Raw genomic sequence first — 15,787 nt, forward strand, 5'->3', positions numbered from 1 at the left:
GCAGGCCGACGAGACAGTCCTGGGGACCGTCGCAAAACACCTCCACGCAAGTTGTCTTTGCGATTCGTTTCGAGAATCGGCTTTAAACCCTGGTTGTTTTTATATGTAGTTTCTTATTGCTCTACACATGAGTCCCATTTTAATCACATTGGATCCAGCGCTTCATGTGAACATGGCCCACATGTGCTATGATTAGACCGTGTGTGGGCCTCTCCGTTTTTGCCTTTGTTTGATGATTTGTCGCATCGCCCTAACAGCAGCCGCGTGAAGCGTTTCCAGTGTAGAGGTCGTAAACGTGAAAGGAGGCCGTTTTGGAAATCTAAGATGCTGTAAACCTGGAATTACAGGTACTATTATTTTTGTGCATGTTTTTTTTTTTTTTGGGGGGGGGGTAAAAATGCGATTGCATTCAAAATGAACTGGCCTGTGCTCCGGTTTGGCGCGGCATTGCTAGCTCTTTGTGTCTGTCTCATGAGTAGTGTTAGCTAGCTGCGTGAATGAGGTGTTGCTGAGCATTTCGGCCCGGAAGAACATTCACGTGAACTGAACTGAATTACGATAAACTGCGTGTTTTAACAATATTTGTACTACACTAATTCGTTAGTTACATGTTTATTACAATGCTAGCGTCGTTATATGTAGAACACAGATCATCATTTCTGTTTCAGGGTCAAGTTTTTAAAAGTAGTTTTGTACGGTCGTCCTGAATTAACAGTATATAGCAGCAACAAAGAAGTCCGTGGCTGCAACCGAATAGTTGAAGGAAACTTCCTTTATATGTGTTGCTTTCCTTCATCAAATATACTGGCAGAGAGCTTTAGCACGTGGATCCACAGAATCTGTAGATCAGCAGATCTAGGAAAGAAGATTCCTCTGAATTATTCCCGTGATTCTTAAACCGGTCTTCTGGGTCCTCCAGAGGGTCAAGAGCTTTGCCTTATATATGCCCTGGGATATACCCTTGTATTGAGTTAGATTGGAGCACAAATCTTGAACTGAACTGAACTTTGTATGACTTTAAAACTCAAGACTTCATTTTACTCATTAGTTTTTGTTTTTAACCCACATGGCGATTGCACATTTTCTTGCTGTAGACCACATCCTTTTGCATTAGTTTAGAGCAAAACGTGGAACTGTCTGAAAGGACTTAAGACTCGCTGGTGTATTATATTGCCACAGAAATCATAAATCATAAAATCAAGGTTTCTGGTGTTTCCTGGTGGTTTACAGTGGTGTCTACTAGTAAAGGCAACTGGTTGGAAGCACAATGTAATAGATCCTAATTATTTAACTGGTAAAATTTAACGTTTAACTGGAACTGATCCTAGACTCTAGTGGGATCTGCAGGATACTAGTAATGCCTAGTAATAACCATCAAGTCAGTTTCAACGATCAGGTTTTAATTCTAATGGTGTTTTTGATCTGGAAAAAACACATAAGAAGTAGACTGATTTTTATGAATTGATGTAATGACCATGTGACCACATATTAATACTTTTTTTCTGGTAGCCCACAGTTTGGTTTAACACACATGGAGTTCCAGATTCGGAGGCGGCCTGGTAGTCTAGGGACTCCGAACCTGAGAAGAAGGATGGATCGTATTTTACCATTTTCTGAACGCCGCACATCCAAAGTGTGGGACCACTACACCCAGCTTAGCATGTATAGAGTGGAGTGTAACCACTGCAAGAGGCAGCTGTCTTTTCACAACAGTACCACCTCCATGAGGGAGCACTTGGGACGCAAACACAGCATACGCGATGGAGCAGTTCCCCCTCCCAACACAGCTAACGTCCACAATCCCGCAGCATTACATCAACAAATGGTTCAGTCCAGTTTACTCAATAGCAGATTTGCGACGTCCAATGCCGCAGTCGATGTCCCAACAGTTGCATTCCAGCCCACCGTGTCTGTTGTTGTCAAAGAGGAGCATCATGAGCAACTGCCAGCAGAGGGAAATGACACCAAACCTGCCTGCTCCACATATCCCCCTAGTTCTGCTGGAGGAGGTGGCGTGTCAAATGCTAACTCGATCTCTAACCAAGACATGGATGTAACATATGGCTTTTCTCCAGAGGAGATCAACAACACGCTCACCATCAGTGGCGGCAGCAACAACAACAGTGGAACTAGAGGTTGCAGTGACAAGCGGGCTGGTGTCTTCACAGATTTGATCTTGGAAATGGTGTTCAGAGACCTGCAACCACTATCAGTGGTTGAAGAGAGAGGATTCAGACTGTTGCTTAGCTGCCTCGAGCCTAATTATCCAGTACCCTCACCTTCCTTGCTTGGGAGCCTACTGTGGCATCGTTATCACATTCTTAAACAATGCCTTCAGCGGCATCTTCAAACTGGCCTTGCTCCTCGCTGTATGGCCCTCTGCACTGAACACTGGCGATCTGTGGAAGGCTGTGGAGTTGAAGGGAGTGGTCAGTCCTACCTCACTGTCAGCGCACATTTTGTTGACTCCAACTGGCGCCTAGCCCGCTGTGTTCTTGAGACTCGTCCGATACCAGAATATAAAGGAAACAGTGGGCTTGCTAAGTTTGCAATTATTTTAAAAGCAGTTCTTTCTGAGTTCAACCTTTCTGAGAATTCTGTGTTCTGTGTTATTTATGACACTCCATGGGGTGCTGAGTGCAGGAGGCAAGACAACTTAACACTCGATCAGGAATATCCGCAGGAATTTCCTGGACCCAGTCATGCTCCCGTTTTGTCCCTTCCAGAGGGTTGGGAACCAGTTCTTTGTGCAGGGGAGGCTCTCAAACTCTGTGTCCAGGAGGGCCTTTATGTAGAGACTGTCAGACAGGCACTTGCAGATGCCCGTGGGATCGTCTTACACTTCCAGCATGACGCGAATGCAGCAGCAGCTCTGAATCAGAAAGCTGAAGCTGCCAACAAAGGAGCGGCGCGCCTGGTCCTGGATGACCCAGGCCGCTGGGCCACAGCCATTGACATGTGCGAGAGCCTACTAGAGCTTAAGTGGGTGGTCAGCTCGGTGCTGGAAGAGCAAAAGGCAGCACCTAATTTAGCAGACCATCAGTGGCGTTTACTACATGAATTGGTACCAGTGCTAAGGACTGTGCGCATTGCAGCATCCTTCCTGAGTGAAGACATCAATGCTGCTATTTCTGCCTTGATGCCCTGCCTACAGGGAGTGTCCAGACTCCTGGGGCAGAACATGGCTGAGTGCAGCTGCCCTGTAGTTAGAGGAGTCATGGAAAGAATTCGCGCTGGGATGGAGAAACGCTGGAGGCTGAGTGACGAGGAAGCTCTGCTCGAAAGTCCTGCTGTCCTGTCGTCATTCTTGGACCCAAGATTTAAAGAAATGCGATTTCTCAGCCCACATGCACGCAGCAAGCTGCATGACAAAGTTAAAGAGCTGTTGTCTGTTCAGGCTTATAGTGACGATGGGGAGGTGGACCAAGAAATAGACAGAGGATTAGAAGTCAGAGGAAATGAAGCAGAAGGTGGACCTGCGGTGTTGGGATTAGATGACCCATTGCCTATTCCCACCGTAGCATCCTTGGATTCACCCGAATCATGCGCCTCAGCAGAGGAGGGTGACAGCATTGAGCTGCAGCAGAATGAGAACTTTGCAGGAGTCTCATCTCCAGAACAGGTCAATGAGAGTGTGCTTGTGGGTTCACCTTCCAAAGTCACCAGTGGCCGTAAAAGAACAGCCAGTTCAGCTGGACTGACATCTCCACTGAGAGGTGACCGGCAGCTTGCTGCTCGAATGCGAATGAGCCCTCTTCCTCAAACCATGTATGATATTCTTCTAGGTGAGGATCCTACTGAACGGATGCCCGAGATCCACCAACAGCTGGAAAATTATATAGCAGAGCCGCTGTGCAAACGCAGCCTCTCACCTCTCCACTGGTGGCGTAACAAGGAGCACCGCTTTCCTGCCGTGGCCCGATTGGCACGGAAATATCTGGCAATTCCAGCTACTGGTATCCCGGCTGACCGGGCTTTTGCTCCAAGGGAATCTGCGGTAGCTCACAGGAGAGCCATGATGGGGCCCAAGCATCTTGACCATGTCTTGTTTCTTCACCAGAACTGTGATTATGTGGAGCAGCTTAAAGGAGGTTCTTCTGGCCATCGAGAGAGTGATCATAATAGTAGTGTCAGTGGGAATCAAAGTAGAGAGAGCCTCTATCAGACTTTAGTGTCATATGACAATAAGGTTTGAGTAACAAGCTAGGGGGATTATACATGGACACATTGCTCTTATGCATAAATCTATAAACTCAAATGTAAGAAACACATATTTGAACTGGACACTTTCATGTTTTATTTTTCACTTAAAATAAGCTCCTTGGGGTTTGTGCTTAAAAAGCCCTCACTAGTCAAAATGGATTCATGTACTATTTACAAAATTTTAATTCAAACATTGTGCAGCTATTCAAGATTATATTTACAGTGACCACAGAAATGTCATCACTAGTTTAAAACAATGACTATTTCTATTCCGTATAAGGAAATGACTACACTACCTTTTTTAGTGTTTGGGCTCTAGGAGTTCTGGAGAATGGCCTGATCATTGTTGTGTGAATATAATGCTTTCATTGTTATGCTTAATGCCACATTTTACATGCCCTGTTAGATGTTGTTGAAGTAATATTACAAGTGAGTTACAGGGTAAAATCCTAAATATACTGTTACTTAGAACTTGTCTCTCAAGCATTGCACATGTGACGATTACAGAGTAAGTATTGACATGTTCATGCATGCATTTCAACAGTTATTGTTTCTTTCATGTACACAGTGTTCAGAAAAAAACATGTTCTGTAGCTTGTGACATCAAGTATTGGTTATCTTCCCTCAATGTGACAGTAGATTTTAAACTGTAATCCATGAAATGCATGTCAAATTAAAGTGCTGAAAGAAACAGTGAAAAGAAAGTGTGTTTTTGTGAAGCTAGCCAAGCAGTAGTTATTTTTGGCTGAATGATTTTATTTTTATCTCCAAAAATATTATCAGTTCAATCTAGGACATGTTTTAAACCACTGATAGATTGATCAATGAAAACTGAGCCTATTCATTCTCTATTGGTGAGACTACTTGTAAGTGATACATTTTTGAGATGTAAATTATTTAGATTTAGATTTAGTGACAGAAGCAAACCAATGCTATTAATATGTTATATCTTCCAAACAATCATGAATTTGGTGTCAAATCATAACACAAGTGTCACAACAATGCAATGCAATTCATATTAGAAGTCAAATATATGGTGAAGAAATTTCCCAAATGAATACATTTCTTCAAATTTCCTAGTACGATAAGGCATAAATTACAGTATTTCATTACAGTGAGTCCTTCTGTCAATTTAGTTAAATATGCAGAGGCTTATGTTGCAAAACACAAAAAACACTATACCAGAAAGTGGAAAGATGTTTAAGTACTGGCATATTTGATGCCTGAATCAAAAACATGTCATGAACGTTATATTTAGATAAGAACATAAGAAATCGAAACTTTAAAACTTAACATAAACAAGTACAAAAACAGGACATGTTTGTAGCGAATAATGTCAACAACATGACTAATTCTATTTTGTTCTAAACATTCATATTTCAAAGATTAATTAAGTCTGACTTGAACATTCAGAGATGCCAGACATACCTCACTGGCTTAACTTGTGTGAGTTCTGATCAAATTGATCAAAAACCCATGTCAGATGTCCAGAAGACTCCAGATGACCTCTGACCTGTCCTCTTCTTGATTTTGGATCCCTAATTGGCCAATTGTCCACAGCGAGCTGCTCTTGTTCCTGATGACGGTGGATCCTCATATGGGCGCTGCGGCTTTTTACTTTAGGAAAACTTCTGAAAGTTTGCCACAAAAACCACAAATAAGCACTCACAATGGTACAATTTTGACTTTTACGCATTCAGTTTTTCTTGAGTATACTTAATTATCCAATTTACGAGCTAATTAAAAAGCCTTCCTATATTAATGAGATCTGGCAAGGACAAAGTGCAGTGCAGTAAGAAGGAGTCAATCGCAAATGACTTCCTACTCCCCTATAACGTACTGCATAAGTTATGAAAAGTGAAAATGTAGAATAAATAAATAGTACATTATGTATCTTACAGGAAGGCTTTTTATGCATTAGGTTTAGGACTATTAATTTTCTATACGTAATGAATACAATACTAGCTTATGGAATTACAAACCTGCCACACTCCTGACAAGCATATTCCCTGTTCTCAACATACTGGCCTTCATGTGTTCCCACTGCTCTGTTCAAGGATCTCCTGATCCCAGAGTTAGTTTCAGACTTCTCCTCCATTGCACTATGGAACTCAGCCTACAGCCAAGGCAAGTGAAGTAAGTGCTGGTATACTGCAATCTCAGACAAGAGCATTTATGCACTCTACATCGTACACCTATGTATAATGTGATTTGCTTTCAGCCTAGATGCTTTGGTGTCTCATAGGTATGGTCTTTCTCTAACCTTCTCAGCAGTTCCATCTTTTTTAACTTTTTTTTTGTGCTGCTTCAACTTCTTCAGCTTTTTCATGGCATAGTAATACTCCACACACTGGGCCACAGATTTGGTCTTCAACTACAGAAAAGGAAAAACAAAGTGCATTAAGCACAAGCTCTTATGCTTTTGACTGTCTTACCCAATGACTGTAAGAAACAATGTGGTTCCATTCCCTTCTGTTGTATCGAAATGAAGAAAAATCACTGAAAAATATGGGAATGGATGGAGCTACACATCATACTGCACCAGCCAGCGAAGATCCCAGACATGTGGTTGTTTCACTTGAGAGACGTTGCGCTGCCCATGTTTTCTATAATCAACGGTCTTACCATGTTATGAATTTGCTGAAAGTCCTTCTTGTGGCTGAACAGAGCTCTCCGGAACAGTCTTATCTCCTGAGCACTCCAGCGGGCTAATCCTGTAATTTAACAAGTGGTGGTCAGAATATTTAAATTTTTGTAATTTTATCAGTCCAGCTGTTGATGTTTATTTTCTGTAAATAAATGTAGTATGACTGTATCAACCCCACAGATAATGTATACCTGTGTAGTGGTAGTCACTTAATTGATTAGAGGAGGTTCCATAATCTCCTCTCAGTAAGAGCAAATCCAGGGCAGCCTGGTTAAGAAAATTAAAAAGTATGTACAGTCAGATGCCATATCTGTTGCTGGTCAACTAACATGACAACACTTTTACACTATACAGTCCAAAAGTAAACATAACACTTTCCACATTACATGAGTAAACATGTAAAACTGTTTTTCATCACTAATGATATTTAAACATAACAATTAGACAGAATTTCTTAGTATTATCCCTTTCATGATTCAAACTGACGTTAGCATTACATTGTCCTTCATTTTTTAAAGTTTTAATTAGTTGTTTTTTATTATTATTAAAAATATTCTTTAAAAAATAGTTTGTAGTTTATTTCCAGATTAAAAAAGAAAAATACCCCAGATTTTCCAAGTGCTCTTCTGTGGATTCTGTAGCAAACTTACTAGTACATCTCCTTGGACTTCATGAAGACAGTGAAGGGCAAGTTCAGTGTTGGTACCCCCTCCAGGTAGCACACTTGAACAGCACATGTTCAGAAACTCTGTAACTGATGCATAGAAAATGCATAGACACACTTTAAGTCTCTCCAAGAGACACTCCGATAGTGTACAATGGTGTTTAGTAGCCGTTTTTCTTATTCTATTCAACATATTGGCCAATCATAAAACTGTTGGCCAGTAAACTGCCTTTTTTCCACCAATTAGCATTGTATGGCATGTGCCCATCTTTATAGATAATAGCATGTTATACATTGTCAGAAAGCACATCTGCAAGTCTGTTCAAAATGACAGAATAATTTAAAGCTGTTTGAGGATATGTTAGAGTTAATTTTTCAATCAGCAGAATTCATTTGAATTCTGCTAATTGTTGGGGTATATGGTTCCACTACTTGTTAGCTAAATTAGCCTTATAGTTTCAGTGCAAACCTACATAAGCAAACTTCAGGCATCAAATGTCTTGACTAATCAACTGCATGTGGTGTTAAGAGAGAAATTATGTAAACTACTTTTTCTACTATATTGTTGCCTTAGTTGTAGATCTTGAACAACTTTTAATACTAAAACAAAATATGCAAGAGAGAGACACAAACCCTTTTGTTGTGTCTCTGGGTTACTGGGGAGGTCTCCCCATGGAGCCCAGACAAGCTGAGCAGGGTGCTCATCATAGAGCATCAGCAGCAGGTTACGCAGGGGTGGAATTTCAGCCTGAAAGCTAGGGCCCACGTTGATCTTTCTACACAGAAAAACACAGAACATCAAAAATACCTGTGACACTAAGACAACTGGTGAATGAGCATTCCAGTGATGTCAACTAGACAGAAATACAATTTTGAGTTAATTCCCAAGTAATGGGAACAATGGCGATGCAATCAGAGACATGGCTCAGAGCCCTACAAAATACCTAGGCTTCATAAAAGTAAACACCAGTGATGGTGAAGGAAACTCACGGCTCAATGTTGACTACTACATTGTCTGTCATCAAAGTGACATTGTCTTTCCCATCTAGACAGAAGAAAGCAGCAGTAAATACAATGTTTGCAACACTAACTGTATACTATATATTCAAATATTCATAATAATATCTTCACAGCAACTGCAGATATATTTGTCATGGTTTTTCACTGGTTACGCTAGAGTTTATTATAAATTATATTTATAAATTATAAATAATTTTTTTTTTTTTTATATTTTCTCACCCAGGTAGGCAGTGTAGGTGCTGGGTGGTGGTGGACATGGCTGGAAATGGGGCAGAGTGCTGAAATAGAGCCCAGTGCCTGGTCTAAGGGGGCTCAGCATTGGAGGGGGAGTGTACGGAGGGGGCTGAAAGCCTGGCTTTAGTAGGTGGTCAACGAGGTATGTAGGTGAACGCAGCTGGCTGGGGTAACCTCCTGCAGCTCGGCATCCCTGCCCCCCAGATTCAGCCAGATTGGGAATGATCAAAGATCTCAGGAGATCAGAACGACAAGACTTTCTGGACAAGTCATTGATGTTATTCTGCTTCTCTGCCTGCAGGGGGACAATATACAGAGAGTATTCTCTGTTTGCAGGGTATCTTAAATTAACTTAACACACTTGCATAAGTATTTCACACAGTCTGAGGTTGGTAGTGGTAATACTTGAGGCATCTATAAGTGTTTTTTTAACACCATTTGTAAAAACAAATATGGAAATATATATGTAATAATTGTATTTATAACTGTGTAGTTATACAACAGCTATAATGCATTTAACAGACGTGTTAATACTCATTATATTTTTGTTATGGACTACAGTACTACAGCATTAAATGTGTACCAACTTGAATTTTGAGATATACTAGTGTAATTACAGGAGTTAAAGTACCATGATCTATCTGTAACAGCGACATCAACAGTAGGTATACTTGTGTTGCAGGGATTGTTAATGTGTAAACCACAGTTTTTACAAATACTTAAAAATACTGTAAATTGGAACTAAATATGTCCTATCCAGTTTTATAGATTTTATATATTTTAAACTGTAAAACATTTAATGGGTAATGGAACAATAAAAATAGTCCAAAATGACACAATTAATATGTTTTTTTTCCCATGAGAGGTAAAAGGTTTTCTTATGACAGTGACACTATGCAAGTTGGCATTCATTTACAACATCAGCATGTAGTACAGGCTATACATATAAAATACTGTATAATAAAGGGAATATTTTTTACTGATTGTACTGATGGTTTGTTGAAAGGGGATTCTTTGCCCAGGACAGGCACAGAAACTGGGATAACCAGTGGTGACAGCTGGAATCCGTGGGACTCTTGGATCTGTCCAGCTCCCCTGCCTTCTTTTTTACCCTGCTTCAGGAATCAAATAGTAATACCAGGAGAACATCAGTAAACAGTTCCATATATATAATTTGCTTGTAATATGAAAGAGGCATCACCATTGACTTATGGTCATCCATTTTAGCAGAAGAAATTGTTGGAGCTTGTGAAAACAAAGGCCAGGGTTGAACATGGCAGTCAGGTGAATATGTTAGATGTGTCCTGAGAAGAAAAAACAAAGCGATACAGCAGCTTTAAAAATTTGCTGAGGGACCACAAAACTGGAATCACTGAATTACTGCCTACAATAAACCTGACCTGCCGGGGTCTTTTCCATTTTGTCTTATAGCAGCAGCACCTTCTCCCTGTATGATGGAATGGCAGAGACAAAGCTACAGTAAATTATCTACTCTTTACAACATCATCTAAGGAGGAATTTGCACACAGACCACTCTACAAAAAATTGGAATCAGCGTCTACAATATAAAATGAATTTAGTTCATCTTTCTTTACATGTTTTAAATGAGGAAGTAGTGAAATAATGGGTTTAAATGATTGATAATAATAATTTTTAGATTGCATTACATTTTCATGGAAAACACCAAAAATGCCTCAAAAAATGGTCACTGGAAAAACACAATTGACTGTATATAGATACTTACAGTAAATTACAGTATTACTCACAATTACAGTTAATTACAGTAAAGGTTATTCTAGTTCATAAAATAATGAAAACTTCCAAAGGCCTGAAAAGTGCTGTAGAACAATGGTAAAACAGTCTGTTCAAACCCCACTGTAATAGCAATACCTTGATTGTGAAAGAGGGGGTGCTCTCTGTACTGAAGGATGCCATTGCCACCTGGCTAGGGGAGATAAGGTATGGTGGGTGGGGCCTGGACTGTGTTTTTGTTTTGGGTTTGGTAGCACGTAGAGGAGGGACAGGAACATTAGTCTTCGTGGTCTTCTTGCCCTTCTTGGGTGGAGGTGGAGGAAGACGACAAGGCTTTCTCTGGTTTGACGGTGGCGCCACTGAACTAAGCTCACTGTCTGATATAGAGCATGACTGTGCTCCACTGGTGAACTGAAAGTCTTGCTTCAGTAAAACTGGTTGACTTTTCTTAGGGGAAGCTGTGAATGGCTTTAAGAGACATTGAGTTCCTGCATTTGTTTCCTCCTTGCAAGGGTGCACAGACAGAACCCCCTTCGAAGATTGAGGGTTTGTCAAAGGAAAATTCAGACCATCTTCCCAACCATGGACATTTACAACTTTTGCCTCATGGTCATCTGGTGCCACTAGGTCCACCGTAGCGTGTCCAGGCCATGGGTAGACACTTGGGGGCCACTGGTTAGAGGCGCCATGGGGTGCTGGCAAGTCTACTGCTGCTAAGCACCAAGGTTCTCGGATAACAGGCAGGTTGACTTTTGGGAAGCGATTCGACCCAGTATTCCCTACTATTGAAGCACACCCAGTGTAGTTTCTGTACCTAGCTCCACAGCTAACAAACTGCTCAAGCTGAGAGACGAAAGCAGATTTTGGTGGAGAGTCAGAGAGAGAATGATAGCTTTTAGATGAAGATTGGTCCTCCGTCACTGCAGGAGGATGTGGCGGCTCCCAAGAAACTGAGGAAGGTTCAGGGGGGTCTGGTGTGCTGCACTTCAGGGAGTGCTGGTTGCAAGAAACCTTGTGGCAGCCAGGCTTAGTGCAGGAATGAGCCTTCTCCTGGTGGGTCCGCATATGAGCCGTGCTACAGAGAAAGTATGACATGTCCCTTAATCATGGTCCAAATTACAGAGTTACATGTTGTATTTACACACTGTATTTTTAGCTTGTGTATAATTACTAACTGGGCTAGCTTCTAAAATTACAAAATAATTTATAACAATAACTATATTTTGCACAGATGGCATATGACATTTGTTTAGAAGCCAAAACATCACCAAACCATCCCACTGACCCTTATTTTGAACAGGCCCATCTATTTTACTCTCTATTTTACACTGGTTCTAATTTTCTTTCTTTGTTTCTTTTGAATGTGTCCTATTCATGAAGGGCTGATGTTCTTCTTACTTTTCAGAAATTTTACTTTTATGTAGGAAAACTAGGCTGATGTCTCTGATGTGTGGCTCCATCTTTTTTTCCCTTTCAAATTACTGTCATGATTATAACTCATTTTACTTTGCGTGGTTTCGTCTAAGGTCTGTCCCACACTACAGTAAATTTTACCTAATGTTGAAAATGTTCAAGACCCTACAAATATATATATAATTTGCTCAACACTCACAAGGTTCAAGGATGAATTAAAAAAAATACCCTCTTCCCACACGTTACAGCATACATATTGAGCTTGCTTAATATTTTTAGATCAGAGATGTAAAGGCACACACCACACCAGAGGATAATCTAGGAAGAAAATAATTTGAGATCAACTTCAAATTGGGACACCTTCTGTAATTGTCAGTAGGTATTAATTGGCCTCAGGCATCTGGTTTTTTATGAAAATGAGTTCCACTCACAGGTGATCCTGCCGTTTAAATCTTCGCTGGCAGATATTACATGCATGGGGTCTGTCCGGTTGGTGGCTGAGTAGGTGCTTGTTGAGAGCATTTGTGGTCCTGAATACTTTACCACATTCTGAACACTTGTGTTTAATAACTTTGGCCTGCTGCATCACTTGTGCTGGAATAAGTTCAAGTCCAAATGGGGATTCCATCTCTTTGTCATAAGCCTTGACAAGAGGAACTACCAACAGAAAAACAACATGAATTCAGTATTTTAGGACAGCAACATTAAACTATATTATTTTAAAGATGGAACAGTTTATTTTTTGAAACACAAAGCTGTACATAGTCACCAGTCTTGGTGCTCATTCCAGACTCATGGTTTATCCACAGGTGATCTTCCAAAGAGGGTAGTGGCGGGGTTAACTGGCTAATGAAGATTACATCATCTGAGAGGTTTTCAGTCACTGACAGCAAGGGCATCGTCTCGTCAGAAGGGTCCATAGCCTCCATAACCTGATCAGCAGACTGAAGTTCAGGAGACGTTCTCTCTTTAGACATATTGCTAGGCACAAATACAGGGATTTCTATGACACATGCATACATACTTAAAATCGTAAGACAACAAACATACACTAAAATAACAACACCCTGCTAGTAATGTGAACAACAAAGCTTCAGAACAGCTTCCACCAATGGAAAATGTCTTAGTATTGTAACACCTGTTTATTTATTGCTTCTTCTGAAACTAAGGGTATTCAAAAGAGTTTAATGGTAGAGTAACTGTCTCTACTATCCAAGGTAAGCTTTCTAGTAGATTGGAGCATTACTGTGAATATTTCATTGCATTTAACTGCATTAGTGAAGTCGGGATGTTTGGAAGATCACCACCCCAAGTCATCCCAAAAGCACTGGATGGAGCACCATCATTCCAGAGAACACAGTTCCACTGCTCCACAGCTCAATGCTGGGGTGCTGCTCTGCACCCCTCTAGCCCACAACTGTCATTCGCCATGGTGCCAATAGGTTCATGTTTCTCTGCTCCAGAGAGTCCTATTCTGTTGGCAGTATTCTATTCTCTACCGTGACTAGACAGGCTATGTGTGTGCATTTGCACATCTGTTCAAGCAATGGATGCTAGCTACTTAAAGTAGCTGAATGCATTCATTAGAAGACATTTGGACATATAGTGTATATTTAAGAGAATAAATTAACTATACATCTAATGTCTGGGATGTACAACTCTTAGCCAACGACTCTAGCGATGTTAGCAAATGTTAGCAGTAACAGTGTTAGCAGTATTTATCTAGCGATGTGAGCAAACAACAGAGATGCTAGCTAGTGCTAGCTAGCTACCAACCTTTGACAGCAGCCCGCCAAATTAGCTCAGCTGCTAGCTATGCTAGCTAACTGTTGAACTAATACAACACGTGGAGATAAAACCTAAAAAACGGCCAAATTTAGCAAATTAAACATAAATCTTCGTCGAATATACTGTATACGCTTGCGAAAAATATTTAATAAGCTAAAATCGACCAAAATACTGTCAGCACAACTACTTCTAACGTTAGTCTAGCAAGCCAAACTTGAGTCTGGGAGACTGTGGGTTTGAACGCAGACGGTAGGGGGCGCTCTCACATTATTCTTTCCCAATATTACAACAGATATATAATATAATATAAACATGTAACGTTATTTATTATTATTATTATTATTATTATTATTATTTATATTATCTATTTTTTGGTAAATCATAATAATTTTTAATCATTTACTAATTGTGTGCACATTTTGCTGTTATAAGTGTTGTAGCTTTCAGCTTAGCAAAGTTAGCTTCATTTAGCGAACACTCTGCACTACAGTAAGCATTTTAATAAGAACATGAACGAGGATGAACGATTTGTATGTGATCACAGACACACAACTAACGTTCAGCGATTTGGAGAATATTAGGGACCCAGCACCCCACCCCTTTGAACATCTGGAGCTGAGAACACCAGGACCCTCTGAAGCCTCTCAAGCCAAACCAGACTGCAGTCAGTTGAACTCCAAGGCAAAGAGGCTGTGTCCACATTTTAGAAAACTGTAAAAACAAAAAGAGAGAGAGAGAGAGGGGGGGGGGGGGGGAGGTATCCAGTGTAGAGAGAAGCCCTCCATAAGCAACTGTGGCATTTTGTTCCACAGAGCGTTTCACTGTAGGCTGAAGAGCAGAGGGACAAGGTGGATGGGACAGAGCAGGGTTTGTAGGTGAAGCTGAAAACCCCACAAAGATTTCCAGTCTCAGACTTATTTCACACAGCTGTCCTGAGGAGGTAAGAACTTCTGTCACTTTCTGAGCTTGAAGCTGCTCTCTGTGTATCTACTGTATCAGATGCACTGAGTTTTCTTAATAGTGTAGCTAGATTTCAGTGGCAATAGTTTGTGAGGTTTTACATTGGTTTTCATCTTCCAGATTAAAAGTATGCCAGACTTTAAAGTTTCAGTTCATTTCAGACACCAGGATCCTGAACTGATTAATGTCTTTCATTTGTTAAAAGGCAAAAATGTGGTTTTCTTTTTTTTTTTCTTTTTTTTATCAAGTTTACTTATTAAAGTCTTGCTCATACAGGAATACAGTTTTTTTACAAAAAAAGAGAAAAGAAATGATCACTTTAGTGTCTTTTTTGTATCATACATAATTTAGTTATTGACCATGAATTAGTTAAAAAGGGTTTCAATTCATATCTGTAATTTTGGAAATTGTTCTCCTTTTGACCTCAACTGAAAAATGTGCATTTTGGCAACTCACATTCACAGGAAAAATGACCTGATTGTTTTCTGTTCTTGTAGTTACAAAATCTAAGAACATGTAAATATTATTATTCTAAAACTATTTTCTGCAGGTAGGTCACAAAGTGACAATCTACACACAGCTTTATAATTCAGACATCACAATATTTAAAACAATGTATACATAAAGTCAGCCTTTACTGGCATACTCTGCATTCATTAATTTCTGATCATTTTTTTATGATCTTAAATCACTAATTTTTGGCATCTAAACTCCTTTGTTCCTTTGGTCATTTCCCTATGCTTCATATTTCTTCCCTCCGCCCAGTTCTATAAACCTTTCCTCATCGAGTGACAAACCAGAGACAGCTCTGGGGTGCGACCGGAGAGTCTGATCTGTTCCCTTTATTACACTAGGGTAACATATAAGAGCACAGCTGTGCAGACTAGACTCGGGTCACACCATAACACAATACAGTTTCATAACATTTAATAGTAGTATATTCTTGAACACTGTAGTATGCATTAAGTGATTTGAGTTAGGAATTTGCTAATGTAGTTTCAGTGTGGAGTTTGTCTAGAATTGTGCCCATTTTGTAGAATACGTCCTACAGTGTCAGACATGGCATGTGCAACTGCATAGCACCCCTCATTTTACTGCATTCATGA

The 15,787-nt window shown here is 40.3% G+C and overlaps 1 protein-coding gene across 1 annotated transcript; it reads left to right on the forward strand.

The window, feature by feature from the left end:
- Positions 1-247: 247 nt before the first annotated feature.
- On the forward strand, positions 248-4,890 carry zbed4l2 (zinc finger BED-type containing 4-like 2). Its single transcript, XM_072694042.1, has 2 exons — positions 248-347; positions 1,510-4,890. Exon 2 carries the CDS (start codon positions 1,532-1,534, stop codon positions 4,193-4,195), a length of 2,664 nt encoding a protein of 887 aa, XP_072550143.1. The 5' UTR covers positions 248-347; positions 1,510-1,531; the 3' UTR covers positions 4,196-4,890.
- The last annotated feature ends 10,897 nt before the right edge of the window (positions 4,891-15,787 follow it).

Source organism: Salminus brasiliensis, chromosome 1 (assembly GCF_030463535.1).
Source record: "Salminus brasiliensis chromosome 1, fSalBra1.hap2, whole genome shotgun sequence".
In the NCBI taxonomy this organism is placed as follows: Eukaryota; Metazoa; Chordata; class Actinopteri; order Characiformes; family Bryconidae; genus Salminus; species Salminus brasiliensis.